This window comes from Jaculus jaculus, chromosome 12, assembly GCF_020740685.1.
Source record: "Jaculus jaculus isolate mJacJac1 chromosome 12, mJacJac1.mat.Y.cur, whole genome shotgun sequence".
Classification (NCBI taxonomy): Eukaryota; Metazoa; Chordata; class Mammalia; order Rodentia; family Dipodidae; genus Jaculus; species Jaculus jaculus.
Window position 1 is genome coordinate 67,462,663 of NC_059113.1, and position 16,012 is coordinate 67,478,674.

General features: G+C 39.1%; 1 protein-coding gene and 1 pseudogene across 3 annotated transcripts in view; both read right to left on the reverse strand.

Moving 5' to 3' along the window:
* Positions 1–1,412: 1,412 nt before the first annotated feature.
* Positions 1,413–2,214, reverse strand: LOC101607858 (annotated as a pseudogene).
* A 2,417-nt stretch (positions 2,215–4,631) lies between these two features.
* Positions 4,632–16,012, reverse strand: part of Trpc3 (transient receptor potential cation channel subfamily C member 3) — a 72,817-nt gene continuing 61,436 nt past the window's right edge. Inside the window, exons 9-11 of one of the 3 annotated variants that reach the window (XM_045131159.1) lie at positions 13,545–13,628; positions 8,347–8,422; positions 4,632–5,478 (exon numbers count right to left, since the gene is read on the reverse strand). In XM_045131159.1, coding sequence (XP_044987094.1) covers positions 5,336–5,478; positions 8,347–8,422; positions 13,545–13,628 — 303 coding nt within the window. In that variant the 3' untranslated portion in view covers positions 4,632–5,335. The remainder of the gene's footprint in view (positions 5,479–8,346; positions 8,423–13,544; positions 13,629–16,012) is intronic. The other 2 variants (XM_045131158.1, XR_006632915.1) reach the window with 2 other exon arrangements.

Genomic DNA, 16,012 nt, shown 5'->3' on the forward strand with positions numbered 1-16,012 from the left:
ACATTGACACTGGGGTCAGAGGACAAGGGAGCTCTCCTAACTTTCAAATCAATGTTGTTGTGAACTTAAACTGCTCTAAAAAAATAGTTATGAAGGTGTTCAATAGGTTTTAATAGTAACTACATATTTATATTTTTCCTAAGTTCAAATATTTAAAATATAAATATTATATCTTTAATACTTAACTGTTCTCTTCAAAGAATAAAAAGAATAATAAACCAGTGATTTAAATAAAGATAACATGAGAAGATGACATTCTTCAATAAGGTTAAAAATTCTGAAAGGGGAAAGTGGTGGGGGGAGGGTATTACCATGGGATTTTTTTAATAATCATGGAAAATGTTAATAAAAATTAAACTAAAAAAATTCTGAATCAAAATTTTATGTATTTATTTGTTTTGGTTTTCAATGTAGGGTCTCACTCTAGCCCAGGCTGACCTGGAATTCACTATGTAGTCTCAGGGTGGCCTTGAACTCATGGCAATCCTCCTACCTCCTATCTCTGCCTTCCAAGTGCTGGGATTAAAGGCGTGTGACACCACGCCTGGCCAAAATTTACTTTTTATAAGTTACATATTTTCTTTTTTTGGAGGTAGTGTCTCACTCTGGCCCAGGCTGACCTGGAATTCATTATGTAGACTCAGGATGGCCTCTAACTCACAGTAATCCACCTACCTCTGCCTCCCAAGTACTGGGATTAAAGGCGTGCGCCACCATGCCTGGCTTTAGAATTTTTATTCTTTTTTTTCTCTTTTTTTTTTTCTCAATTTTTATTAATATTTTCCATGATTATAAAAATTATCCCATGGTAATACCCTCCCTCCCCCACCCCACGTTCCCCTTTGAAATTCCATTTGCCATCATATCCCCTCCCCATCTCAATCAGTCTCTCTTTTATTTTGATGTCATGGTCTTTTCCTCCTCTTATGATGGTCTTGTGTAGGTACTGTCAGGCACTATGAGGTCATGGATATCCAGGCCATTTTATGTCTGGAGGGAGCACGTTCTATGGAGTCCTACCCTTCCTTTGGCTCTTACATTCTTTCCACCACCTCTTCTGCATTAGAGCCTGAGCCTCGGAAGGTGAGATTGAGATGTTACTCAGTACTCCAGCTACTTCTTTCCATCACTATGATATTTTCTGAGTCATCCCAAAGTCACTGCCATCTGAAAAGAGAAGATACTCTACCCAAAGTGAGAGTAGCATTAATATAATGGTATAAATATTAAGAGAAGAGCTTACTGGATAGTTTGATAAGCATACTATATACATTTTTCCAAACATCAGATGTTACACCCCTAGGGCTCATGACTACACCTGTTTTAAGTTTTCAGTATCAGGGATGTGTTTCCCCCCTGAATTTTTATTCTTAACACAAAACATGGCCTTGAAAATTACAAGATGATAATGTTCAGTCATCACTGGCATTTTCTGATTCACTCAGCTGCAAATCATTTTCTAAGGGACTCATCAGAAGGCCACCATGATCGTGAAATCTATTGCAACTGGCATCTGTATCATAAGTCCTGTGCTGTGGTGTGGCAGACATGGGAGGATGTCCTGAGACACATTTCACTGGACCTAAAGCAGAGGACCCGTCTTCTTCCTCATCTGAATCACTGGAACTGTCCTCACTACTTGAAGATCAGGAACTGTTGGGAGTCTGATGAGCTGTTGCTACTGCTCATCTGGTCCATTAAACTAGCTTCTGCCTTCACTTCTCTTTCAATATCATCTATTGGAGATGTTGGTGACACTGTGTCTTCTAATGAAGAAAGTTTACAGGATTAGAAATACTAGCTGAGTTCTGCAGTTGATGCTGCTGTTGTTCTAGACGATACTGAATTTTATTACCTCCTTCAACTCCTGTTTTGTTTTGTTTTTTTTTTACAGTGATGTTGCTCCTGAGGTTTTCTAGTTGACACTCTCCAGTATCATGGTTAATAATTAGAATGCATTCTTTTAAGTAACGTCTCTTGGAACTGTTGAAGACAGTGACTGGTGGAATTGAACCCTGGATATTTGGTAGTTATTGTAACCTGCTCATCTTTGCCAACTTCAAGATCTCCTTCACAAGAAGCATCAATTGAATGCAGTTTTAAAGTCATAGCATACAGTGTGGAAAGCACAGTGTGGATGCTTCTTAGTTTGTCGCATAAGTTGAGAACTCATTGGCGCCGGTCCAGGCATGAGATTCCCATGGGTCCATTCATTCTCCTAGCTCCAAATCTGCCTTCACAAACCTTCTGGTTAAACTCAGCCTTGGAGCTGCTCAGCCAGGCACTGTGCCTGCCAACCGCAGACTCTGCCCCTTGTGCCCTCCTGTCCCCTCTTCTTCTCTGACTGTCCTGTCCTCCTTTCCTTCTCTGACTTTCCTGTCACCCTTTCCTTCTCTGACTTTCTTTTCTCTCAAGACCCACTTCCTAGAAGAGGGCTGTGACAACAGTGTGTATGTTGTGCAAGACTGACCCAGAAGAGCTCCCTTTATTCCCGCCAAAAGGCTTAATTAATCCTCACTTTGACCTTCTATCTTAGGGTGGATCCCCAGACACAAAATCTTACGGTGGGGGGGACTGGAGCTATAGCTTAGTTGTTAAAGGCATTTGTTTGCAAGCCTCCTTGCCTGGATTTGATTCCCTAGTACCCACATAAAACCACATTCAAAAAAATGGTCCATGGTCCATGCATCTGAAATATGTGAGCAGTAGCAAGAGGCCCTGAAGCACTACTCTCATTCTCATTCTCTTTTGCACTCTCCCTGCAAATAAATAAAAATATTTTTAAAAACCCTAACAAGGTTTAGACACAGTGATTCCCTAGAGTAAATCTCCCAGGAGAAAGAGGTAAAGACAGACAAGAACTTAAAACAATTTCACCTCAGCTTAAATCTGATTTCAGCCTCATCCCTTCTGAAACTCTTCTGGGTCCAGGATTGGAACAAAAGATTAACTCAACCTTGATATGAAGGGCAGCCATTTGTGCCCATATCAATTAGCTGTGGAGAAGGCAATCTGGGCAAGGCTGCTTCCCTTCTGCAGAGGGAGGTCTCTGAACTCTTCTCTGTTATCTGGGAGGTAGGTACTTAGCTCTGGGCAAGGGTTCAGGGCAGGGTAAGAACAGCATCTACCACATTAAAGACAAATATTATTAGCATAGAATGAAAAGTGATGAAATATTCTAAAATGATAGCAAAAAATGTACAGAGTCCTTTTGTTAACTCTCCAAAAGTAGGAATTAATATTATATAATATAGTAATATAAAAATTATAGGGGCTGGAGAGGTGGTTCAATGGCTAAGAGCGCTTCTTGTAAATCTGCCTGAGTTTGCTTCAGCTGGGCATGGCCACATCCACATCCATAACCCCAGTCTTGTGGGGCGCAGAACAGGAAAATCACTGGGGTTTATGAAAAGGACAAAACTTTGGAATCAGTGCGGACTTTGTTTCAAGGAAACATATGGATAAGAGATAGAAGGGGAACATCTCACATTTCCCTCTGCAAGCATCCACATGTGCATACAGTATACACACACACACACACACACACACACACACACACACACGCGCGCACACACACACATACACTTTACAGAACTAATCTGTAAAGGAAGTTTTATTTGATGTTCTTTGTCTTCATGTGTAGAAAGCCTTCCTATGTGATAGTAAGAGTGCTGTTATTTTGTTAATTGGTTTAGAAGTCTAATAAAAGCACATGAGCTGTGATCACAATTTGTATCCCAATAAGACTTTGACCAGAGCAGACTGGAAAGACTCAAGATGCTAAACATGAAACTTCATGGGAGATTTAAATCTAACTATAAAAATTCTTTGAGTGTTCTGAAACCTACTGGTTTGGTGTCCTTTCCTATCGAAGTTGCAGATATTGTGTATATGACCTGTGTTAAGTTCTGTTACATAAGGAGTCCAACACAGCTATATCACAACCTAGTCTGCATGTCAAGAACTACAATCCTTTCATAAGAAAAACAGATGTCAGTCATGATCAGCACTGATAGCAAGAGCTGCCTGCAAAGGAGCAGAGGCACAGCTGGTGAAGCATAGCCTACCTCCCCACAGCCATGGCTCTTTCCTATTTCTCCCTAGAGCCCATAACTAGAGTGGAGCAGACAGGCAGGACAAAAATTCATATGTTGATATCTTATTAAGCATTAGAATATTATAACAAAATAATAAACCACTATTACCCCCACTTAAAAATAAAACTTGCCCTTTGAGACATACCTGTAAGTTGAGCCAATGTGAATTTTTTCATTGTATGCATATTACATTTCTTTTTCTATTAGGAAAGCTTATGTGTTCCTGATAATGGGTGCTCTTTTAAGGTGTATAAATGATAGTTTACAGTGTTCTAAATTTGGACTTTTATAAAATAAAATGTACTTAAATTTTGATGTTTCTAGTCCTTTATTTAAAATAATGGAATTGTTGTTAAAATGCAAATATAATTTGAATGTAATTAAAATGCTGTTTTAAAGAAATAAACTTTAAATATTCTTATTAAATGAAATTCTATTAAATTATTCTCATCTTATGAAAAAAAAACTTCTCCATTGACTACATTCACATGACTAAACAACACACAAATGTAAGGCAGAAAGAAAACAAGTGCATATTTTAGAAAAATCTTTAATGTGTTGCTTTGAACAATGCTATGAAACTTTAACACATAGTGTATCTGTATATTCTATTAGCTCATTTCATTTTGTTAAATTCTTCACTTGGGTTTCAAAGGTTTTAGGATTACCAGTGACATCTAAAAGTCTCAGAAAATCTCACCAAGTCATAGTTCGTTGTAAAATTCCTTCAGTTTCTATAAAATAAAAATCTTTTCAACACTTGAGTAAGATAAAGTATGCTATATAACAATGGTCTTTCATCTATACTTAGATTTACTGGCTGTTTCTTTTAGTTGGTTTTAATGACATTTACGGAGCACCTCCTATGTAACAGGCACTGCATTAAATGCCAGAAACACAAAGATGAGAATGACTCAGTCTCTGTCCCCAAGGAGTTAATGGTCTCTTGAAGGCCAACTAGTAGTGCAACAACATAGAATATACTCTAAAGTGACAAAATGTCAGTTACTTAATATTGGGCTTTAAAATACAATGGTATGTTGTTGTTTGTAATATTGAGGCCAACAATAAAATGCATCTTCATGTGTTGAAAATCATTCGGATCTAAGCTTGTAAAGATTCACAGGATGAAGGTAGTTAATGCTGAAATTTACACTATAGTTTCAAGTATTTCATACTTAAGAATATTATTGCCCATGTTTGTGCTATAGTCAGAATCATGGCTGCAAGTTGCTGCCTTATTCACACCTCAGTACGTTGGGATTCAGTTTCTCACTGAGTTTATGAATTAGGATGGCTAATTCCTCAGTTGCTTGGCTCTTGTCCTCCAAAAGTTCATAACGAAGACTGGAGATATCTTGCTTGATTTCTTTTAATTCACCTGTAATATTTGTATTAAAAAAAATATATATATAATTGGTGATTTAATTTTCATATTTAGAAACAGAACAAAGTGAAATGCATATGATATGAAAACATTTGCTTCACAAAGCTGCCAATATAAACATTTCAAAAATTTCCTTTAAGAGATTAAAGAAATGTCTTCCTTCAAAATTCATACTGACCTTTGAAAACTTTAAAAATAGTCCAGCTATATATATAATACTAAAACTGTATCAAGTAGTAATTTTGTCAGTTTAGCTCAAATCCATATCCTCTTGCAGGTCAGGCAAGCAGTCTGCCAGGGGGTTATACCCAGCCCAGGCTTACCTTGTCTACAATATTGCCTGTAAGGTGAGGCAAATGATCAATATGCATTTTTTGTGTCAGGAAACAGTAAAATCTAATATTTCATTGTTAGACACAGGTAGAACCTGTATTTCCTTCAGACATAGGGTTGACACCTACATCCAATTGTTTTTATCAAATGGAACCCTAGCAAAACTAAAAAGTAACACTAAAAGTAAATTGATTTAGTATAACATATAAATTAAAAGTCAGATTTAAAGGAGGGAAAGAAGCTGAGTGGTGGTGCATGCCATTAATTCCAGCACTGGGGAGGATCACTGTGAGAGTTCAAGGCCATCTTGAGACTATGTAGTGAATTCCAGGTAAGCCTGGGCTAAAGTGAGACCCTACCTATAAAACCAAACGATAAAAAAAATAAAGCATGGAAAGAAGTATTTATTAGGGAAGGTCATGATGATTGTGGTCTATCTACAGAGGATCAGAGTGTAGAAAAAAGGGAGGAGACATGGACATACCTTAACAAGGACTCCACCATCCAAGAGAATAGCAGTGGTTGGATGTTATAACCCAGCTTCTCCCAAAACTTGACCTGCCAGTGAGCTATCTAGACTAAAATTAAAAACTAGGTTGCCTGTCCTGCTTCTCATGGGTAGGAGCTCTCTGTACTCTCTCTCTCCTCTTTCCTTTTCTTACATCTGGGCTTCCAAAACCTCCTTTTGTTTTCTTGGGCAAAAGCTATGTCTTTATTTCCTTAAATTCCTCTTCTCTTTTTTTTTTTTTAAATTTTTTATTTATTTATTTGAGAGTGACAGACACAGAGAGAAAGACAGATAGAGGGAGAGAGAGAGAATGAGCGCGCCAGGGCTTCCAGCCTCTGCAAACGAACTCCAGACGCGTGCGCCCCCTTGTGCATCTGGCTAATGTGGGACCTGGGGAACCGAGCCTCGAACTGGGGTCCTTAGGCTTCACAGGCAAGCACTTAACCGCTAAGCCATCTCTCTAGCCCAAATTCCTCTTCTTTTAAAGCTCTTCCTCCTAAAGCTCTAAGCTATAATAAAATCTTTTTGAACCTTAAAAAGTTAATTACAAATTAACTGGGCGTGGTAGCACACGCCTTTAATCCCAGCTCTTGGGAGGCAGAGGCAGGAGGATAGCTGTGAGTTCAAGGCCAGCCTGAGACTACAGGGTGAATTCCAGGTCAGCCTGGGCTAGAGTGAGACCCTACCTCGAAAATCCAAAAAAAAAAAAAAAAAAAAAAGTTAATTAAAAATTTTAAAAAGCTGGGCATGGTGGTACACACCTTTAATCCCAGCACTTGGGAGGCAGAGGTAGGAGGACAAGAGTTCGAGGCCACTTTGAAACTACATAGTGAATTCCAAGTCAGACTGAGTTGGAGTGATAACCTACCTCACAAAAACCAAAATGATAATAATAATAATAAAGTAGGTTGCTTTTTGATACAGGGTCTACTTGACTAGCCTGGTACTCACTATGTAGCCCAGGCTGGCCTTGAACTTGTAGCAGTCCTGCCTTGCCTCTCAAGTGCTAGGATTACCAGTAAATACCACCATGACTTACACTCTTGCCTTTAATGAAAGTGTCTGTAAATCTAGACAGATGCCCTACCTTGACAACACCTTGAAAAATAGACACAGAATACACTACTGACTACCTCGTAAGAAAAGTTAACCCAGCTGGGCATGGTAGTGCACGCCTTCAATCCCAGCACTTGGGAGGCAGAGGTAGGAGGATCGCTGTGAGTTCAAGGCCACCCTGAGACTCCATAGTGAATTCCAGGTCAGCCTGGGCTAGAGTGAGACCCTACCTTGTAAAACCAAAAAACAACAACAACAACAAAAAAACATCATGTGGTCACACATGATGGTAATCACAGCACTCAGGAGGTAGAGGTAGGAGGATTGTCATGAGTTCAAGGCTACCCTGAAGCTACATAGTGAATTCCAGATCAGCGTGGGCAAGAATGACACCTGACCTCGAAAAACCAAAAACTAAAATAAAACAACTGATTCTACAATGTCTAGAATGATGCAGTCTTTGTCACTCTGAATGGGCAGAAATTACTTCTGATCAACATTTTATTTACTTTGTTTTTTTGGTTTTTCATGGTAGGGTCTCACTCTAGCTCAGGCTGACCTGGAATTCGCTCTGTAGTCTCAGGATGGCCTTGAAGTCTCAGTGATCCTCCTACCTCTGCCTCCCGAGTGCTGGGACTAAAGACATGCGCCACCACACCTGGCTTCTGATCAACATTTTAAATAGCAATTTATTTGAAAAGATGGAGTTAGGCTGGGCGTGGTGGCACATGCCCTTATCCCAGCACTTGGTAGGGAGGACAGCCTGGGATAGAGTGAGACCCTACCTCGAAAAACCAAAAAAGAAAAAAAAAAGATGGAGTTTTAATGAAGTAAGGTAAGAGTCTCCTGTCAATCTTGGAGGAATATGAACTGCAAACTAGGATTGGATTTTTAAAGTGCCCTCCACTGTATTTTCCAGTTAGGTTAGTTGTTAAGAAAGATGTTTCTCAATTGAAGATGCTTACCTTCATTAACTTCATCATTTTCTTTGTCTACTTGTGCTTTCAAAACATACCGCTTTATAAGTCTTTTCATTATTTGCTATTGGGCAAAAAGAAATGATATGTCAACAATAGTACAAGAAGTACTCATGACTATGCTGCATAATCCTACAATGACTGCCAATAACTCAGAGGAGAGAACTTTATGTAACTATTTTGAAAGAATTACCCAGATTTTAAGATTTAAAATTTTTTTTAGCTTTTTTTGGGGGGTGGGGAGTGGTTCCAAGGTAGGGTTTTGCTCTAGCCCAGGCTGACCAAGAATTTATTATATAGTCTCAAGGTAGCTTTTGAACTCACAGTGATCCTCCTACATCTGCCTCCTAAGTGCTGGGATTGAAGGCATGCACCACCATGCCTGGCTCTTTTTTCTTTACACTTTCTACTGGAATCCATAAATATGTTCTTTTATTTTTAATCTTTAAAAAAAAAGTTTTCAATAATGGTTCAATAATTCATTGGAAGCAACGAATGTTTTCTCTTTAAGGTGCACCAACACTACATTTTCACCATAGGCATGACCTTATTTCTTATTACTTGGAAATATATATGAGTATACTTTCTTTTTTTAAAATTTTTAAATTTTTATTTGCATTTTCCATGATTATAAAAAAAAAATCCCATGGTAATTCCCTCCCTCCCCACCCCCCACACTTTCCCTATTCTCCATCACATTCCCTCCCCATCTCAATCATTGTACTTACATATATACAATATCAACCTATTAAGTACCCTCCTCCCTTCCTTTCTCTTCCCTTTATGTCTCCTTTTTAACTTACTGGCCTCTGCTACTAATGAGTATACTTTCAATGGAGAAGATTTGGAATGACAGGAAACAAAAAAGAAAATAAAATTACTGATAACCCTAGGTCCAAAAGAAACTACTATTGTTTTTCAGGCATATGTCACTCTCATATTTTCCTTCTAATTTTCTCTTTCTCTCTCTTTAAATAAGTCAATAATAAATATATACATACATACATACACATATATAATTATTAATGTGTTATATTTAGTGTTTCCTGGATATTATATATCCTATTGTACTGCACATGTTCCCTTCATAGCAATATATATTGTGAACTATTTTTTACAATCTAAATAAATGCTGTAACAGGATAATTGCTTATATTCATAGGGAGAAAATGAAAGTTTGATTCCTACCACATACCATGGATTAAAAAAAAGTTAATTCCAGCCGGGCGTGGTGGCGCATGCCTTTAATCCCAGCACTGGGGAGGCAGTAGGAGGACTGCTGTAAATTCAAGGCCAGCCTGAGACCCCATAGTGAATTCCAGGTCAGTCTGGGATACAGTGACACCCTACCTCGAAAAACCAAAAAAATAAATAAAAAATAAATAAATAAAAATAAATAAATAAATAAATAAATAAATAAATAAATTTTAAAAAGTTAATTCCAGGGGGCTAGAGAGATGGCTTAGCAGTTAAGGCACTTTAGAGCTATTTTTTAAAATAAGAGCTCTTATTAGAATAGAAAATCGATAAATCTAACTTCATTCTGATTTAGAAGGTCTGCTTATTACAAAGAAAATAGAAAGGGAGGCCACAAACTGGAAAATAATCTTAGTAATTGCTATAACCAACAAGTAATTTGGAATCAAACACAAGAATTCTAATTAAGAAAAATTCACTGGGCCTGGTAACACATGCCTTTAATCCTAGCATTTGGAAAGCAGATGTAGGAGGATCACTGTGAGTTCAAGGCCAACCTGAGACTACATAGTGAATTTCAGGTCAGCCTGGGCTAGACTCTACTTCAAAAACAAAATCAAGGGGCTGGAGAGATGGCTTAGCAGTTAAGTTCTTACCTGTGAAGCCTAAGGATCCCAGTTCAAGGCTCTATTCCCCAGGAACCATGTAAGCCAGATGCACAATGTGGCACATGCATTTGGAGTTTGTTTGCAGTGGCTTGAGGCCCTGGTGCACCCATTCTCTTTCTGTCTCTGCCTCTTTCTCTCTCTGCCTGTTGCTCTCAAATAAATAAATAAATAAATAAATAAATAAATACAAACAAACAAACAAAACAACAATAAGCTGTTAATCCCTGAGCTGCATGGGAGTCCTAGTCTCAAAAGAGCAAAAATAAGCTGGGTGTGGTGGTGTACAGCTTTAATCCCAGCACTTAGGAGCAGTGGTAGGAGAACTGCTATTGAGTTTGAGGCCACCCTGAGACTACATAGTGAATTCCAGGTCAGCCTTGGCTACAGTGAAACCCTACCTCACAAAACCAAAAAAAAAAAAAAAAAAAAATTCAAGTAGCCACTGTTCAAATGGCCAAATGACAGCAAGCATCTCAGAAGTGGAAACATGAATTGTAACAAGTAATGGAGTAACTTTAAGTTCTTTTCTTAGGAAGATACAATTTTATATCTAACAAAGGGAACACACAATACATAAACTTGATAATAATAACTGTTGGGATGAATACTTTATTGTCATGAGTGCAAACAGACCAGTCACTTTGAAAACAGTAACAACTGATGAACATTCACCCCCATTCATGGCCCAGAAAACTGAACAAGTGACCATGAGGTGGTACAACAGAGTTTATAAGCACTGTTGTCTTCAGTAGCAAGAAATGGAAAATCTAGAGAGATATCAGCAGGACAGATACATCATGGTATAGTCTACAATGCACGGTTACTGTGTTCATTAATAAGATTAATGAACCATAACTAAGCACAAATATGGGCGAATCTTAGAAGCATAATATTGAAGGAAAATTTTCAGTTGTAAAAGACTTCACAGAACATGAAACTATTTTTATAAACCTCTGGAAAATCTATATTATATTTTAGGAATTTTTATGTTTGTAATAAATCTGTCTGGAAAGAAAAAACTGCACCCAAGACACTAAAACTTCAGGATGGCAAATACCTCTTAGGGGGCGGCAAAAGTGTGGGAGGTGAGGAGAGGCAATGGACTAATAATGCTCATAGATGGTAGCTTTGTGGGCTCATGAACATGCTTCATCATTTGGTGTGCACTACATATATTCCTGTGCATGTATCAAACATCACATTTAAGATGTCACATAAGATAGGAAAAGTGGGATTAAAGAGGCCCAAACTAGTTGAGTGTGGTGGCACATGTCTTTAATCCCAGCACTTGGGAGGCAGAAGTAGGAGGATCATCATGAATTTGAGGCCATCCTGAGACTACATAGTGAATTCCAGATCAGCCTGGGATACTTCGGGAGGGGGGGGGAAGGCCCAAACTACAATGCTATCACAGTGGGAATAAAAATATACTTCAATTTTAAGACAGTAGAAATTATAAATCAAAAGTGGGCCATGCGATGCTGAGGTAAGTAGAAAGGGAGCAACTAGTATAATGTACTGTCTGGACAACAGAATAACAAGCCCATGTATTTCACCAGCCACAGTAAAATATAAATCCTACTGAGATACATGGACTCTAGATCTAGAACAGACACTACTTGTTAGGTCTTAAACTCACTAATTTAGTCACTGTATATTTAGTAAGAGCTAGTTTTATGGACACCCTGTACCAAGTGCTTGGAATAAATGATGAACATAGTCCCTTGCCAGTGAAACTTCCCATCTAAGCAGCAACTCAATGTGACAGGTGACTTTATCAGGATCTGGCGTTTTGTTTCATTTTACATTGCTGGGGTTGGAACTCAAAGCCTCACTCATGTTAAGCAATCACTCCATCACTAAACTAACCCCTGGCCTGAGGGGATTGATTGAGATTACAGTGAAGGTAGATTCTTCTAGAAAGAAAATATAATGTTATAAGTATGAATTAAAACAGCTTGAAAAGCAATAATAGAATCAGTGGGAAATAAAAACTTATTCAATAAGCAGTGCTGAGACAATGGACTATCCTTACACCCTGCTGGTGGGAATGCAAACTGGAGCAGCCACTGTGGAAGCCAGAGTAGAAGTTCCTCAAGCGACTAAAAAGAGAACTAGCATATGACCCTGGGTATATATGCTAAGAGCCCTAAGCCAGCACACTTACTGAGATACCTGCACACTATTCATAATAGATAGCAAATGGAACCATCATAGCTGTTTATCAAGAGATGAATGGGCAAAGAAAATGTAGCACATATATATGATGGAATTTTATCCAGCCATAAAGAAAAATGACATTTGCAGGAAAATGGACACAACTGGACATATTATGTTAATTTCTACTTTATATAAACCTTTAGGAATTACCCAGATTTGTTGGTATGCAACTGTTTAAGGAGAATACTGTGACTTTACACTGTAGGTAGGCTATGCATTTTGCCTGTACAAAGTATGGAAAATCTAGACTTTATAAATTCCTTGATCCTCATTACTCCTTATAAGCTAGGAGTTAAAGATCTGTTGAAACAAATAACTAGAACCTCTTCTGCACTGGAGAGCAAGGTCTAAATGTCACATCCAATATCAAAACTGTGTGTGTGTGTTTTGAGGCAGGGTCTCTCTCTAGCTGACCTGGAACTCACTCTGTAGCCCAATAACTGACAGTGATCCTACTACCTCAGCTTCTCAAGTGCTGACATTAAAGGTGTGTGCCACTATGCCTGGTAAAATGTAAAATATTTTAAAGTCATACTGATGAAACACCTGCACCTTCATTTGGAACATGGATTGCCTGCAAGAACAACCTGGAGAAGATAACACTGCTTATTCTAGTGTACTGCATCTTCCAAATGTTCTTTCAAAATTTTAGCAAAACTTTTGTCTCAACACTGCAAAAAGAATCCTTTTTGCTGTACTTAGGTGTCAGAGACCTGTAATCAAAACTACTGAGGAGGCTAAGGCAGTAGGATCCCAAGTTCAAGAACTACCTGGGCAACAAAGTGAGTTTGGGGCCAGACTGGGCAATGTACTGAGACCCTGACTCAAAATAAGCGCCCCTCCCCCCCAAAGGAGGCTGGATATAGCTCAGTGGCCAGGTGCTTGCCCAGCATGCACACAGTCCTGGGTTCAATACCCAGGACTGAAAAAAAAAGCCAGAGTGAAGGAGTTGTACTCTGACCACTGATCTCTAACATCCTATTTTCTCTGTTCTGTAGTGTCCTCATAGTAAATCTGAAGGATATGCTACCATATACACATACATAGTAACATGGGAAGGAACAAACATCAAATAAAGAGAAATGGCTAATGCATGCTTACCTGATAACGTGTTGGCTGATTGAGAATGCTGTTAAAACTGTGTGATTCAAAAACTCTCGAGTTAGACTGAGTGAAGAGGTTTAACTAGGAAAAAATACAATTAACCTAGTAAATTAGAATACATTAATTTAAAATCAGAAATATAGCCAATTTTATTCTCCTGCATAACACTTCTGAGGAATTTGAGTTTAATAAAGGGTTTAATGTATCTCCAAAGGTAAACATTAATGTGGAAACATGTTCACAGTCATCATGTGTTGGCATGATGTACTGTAACAGGTCTGTTCATTAGGAATGTATTTTAGGGGCTAGAGAGATGGTTCAATAGTTAAGGTGTTTGCCTGCAAAGGCTAAGGACCTGAGTTCCATTCCCTGGTACCCATATAAGGCCAAATGTACAAAATGGTTCATGTGTCTGCAGTTTATTTGTAGTGGCAAAAGGCCCTGGTGCACTTATACTCTCTCTCTTTGTCAAATAAATCAAATTTTAAGAAAGAATGTATTTTGGAATGTGGCTCCTACTTGTAATTTTTCATGGGGATCTAGTATACTTATCAAAATGTACTCATGACATCTAGACTTCTAGGTATCTTTAAAGCAGTTTGACATATGACTGAGCCCAAGTTCTTCCAGACTTGAGCAGAAACATGCAGACAGGTTTGGGTGATTCTACTCGTAGGCATGTTGCCTTATATTGAGCAAGGATCCAAAGTTTAGACAGAATTTGGCTTAAGAACTGGGGCTTTAGTCTCTCTCTCCTTTTTTTCCTCATTAAGCCTTGAATTCAATTTTGAGCAGGCAGAAGCCAGAGGAATACCCAGGCCTTGTCCATATTTTACCCATTCTGGCAAGTGGCCACCTGGAAGATGTGGTTCAAAATTAGGGCCTCATCTATCCAGAAAGTTATACTCTCCCTGCCTTAATCATTCAAGAGGTGTGGGAAGCCTGTGTGGAGGGAGGTGGCTGGACAGGCCATAACTTTACTGCTATGGTGCTGGTAGAATGTTGGCTAACAAAGTTAATTTTCCCTCTGCCAATAGGGGTCAGTATATGACTGCTGAATGAGATATAGCTGTCTAGGTTAGCAGGGAAGGTTGATTAGGCCCCTTCCTCTCTACTAAAAAGAAAGAAAGAAAGAAATAAAGAGAGAGAGAGAGAGAGAGAGAGAAAGAAGGGAGGGAGGGAGGGAGAAAAAAGGGAAGGGAGGGAGGGAAGGAAGGGAATTTCTTCAACTTTTCACTGAATTAAAGCTAGTAATAATGTTTGCATCTATGAGTAAGATTACGGTGGTTTAGCCAGGATGCACGCCTCAAACCCTGGAACCCTAGCTTTGAGGAGGCTCAGGTAGGACGACTGCAAGTTCAAGGCCAGTCTTCACAACTTACTGAGCTAGGGAAAGACTAGATGATAAAGCAAGGCCTCCTTCTGTTTTCAGCATCTTCTCTGAGGATGCTGCCATGTCAATGGTGCAACACAGCAGGAGTGGCACTTTGAGAGGAGTGCTCCCCTCACACTTCTGTGAGCAAGCTGTCCAGTGGAAATGCTCTGCTCATCCTGGCTGTGGTATCCCTCAGCTACACTATGACAGTGTCAAGAGTGAAAGCCAGGCGTGGTGGTGCACACCTTTAATCCCAGCACTCGGGAAGCAGCAGTAGGAGGATTGTTGCGAGTTTGAGGCCACCCTGAGACTACATAGTGAATTCCAGGTCAGCAAGACCCTACCTCAAAAGAACCCAAAATAAAAATAATGATAAAAAAGAGTTGACAAGCCTTTAATCCCAGTACTCGGGAGGCAGAGGTAGGAGGATCACCATGAGTTCGAGGCCACCCTGAGACTCCATAGTGAATTCCAGGTCAGCCTGGGCTAGAGACCCTACCTCGAAAAAAAAAAAAAAAAAGAAAAGAAAAGAAAAAAAAAGTTGAGTCCATGAATTCTGTTGCCTACTGAAATAAAAAACTTTAAGGTATATTCTATAAAGTGCAAAAACTATTTGGTTCCCATCCTTGAAATACTTTCTTTTTAATAACAAAGCCAGGGTTGGAGAGATAGCTTAGTGGTTAAGGTACTTGCCTGCATAGCCAAAGGACCAGGGCTTGGGCTGGAGAGATGGCTTAGCAGTTAAAGTGCTTGCCTGCAAAGCCTAAGAACACATGTTCGAATCTCTAGATTCCCACATAAGCCAGACGCACAGTGACAGAAGCGCGTAAGGTCACACATGCACACGAGGGGGCACACACATCTGGAGTTCAACTGCAGAGGCTGAAGGCCCTGGCATGCCCATTTTCTCTCTCTCTCTTTCTCAAATAAATTAAAAAAAATTAAAAAACAAAAAGCCAAATGATCCAGGTTCAATTCCCCAGAACCCATGTAAGCCATATGCACAAGTGGCTCATGTATCTGGAGTTCCTTTACAGTAGCTAGAGGCCCTGGTATGTTTATTCTCTCTCTCTCTCAAATAAATTAACAT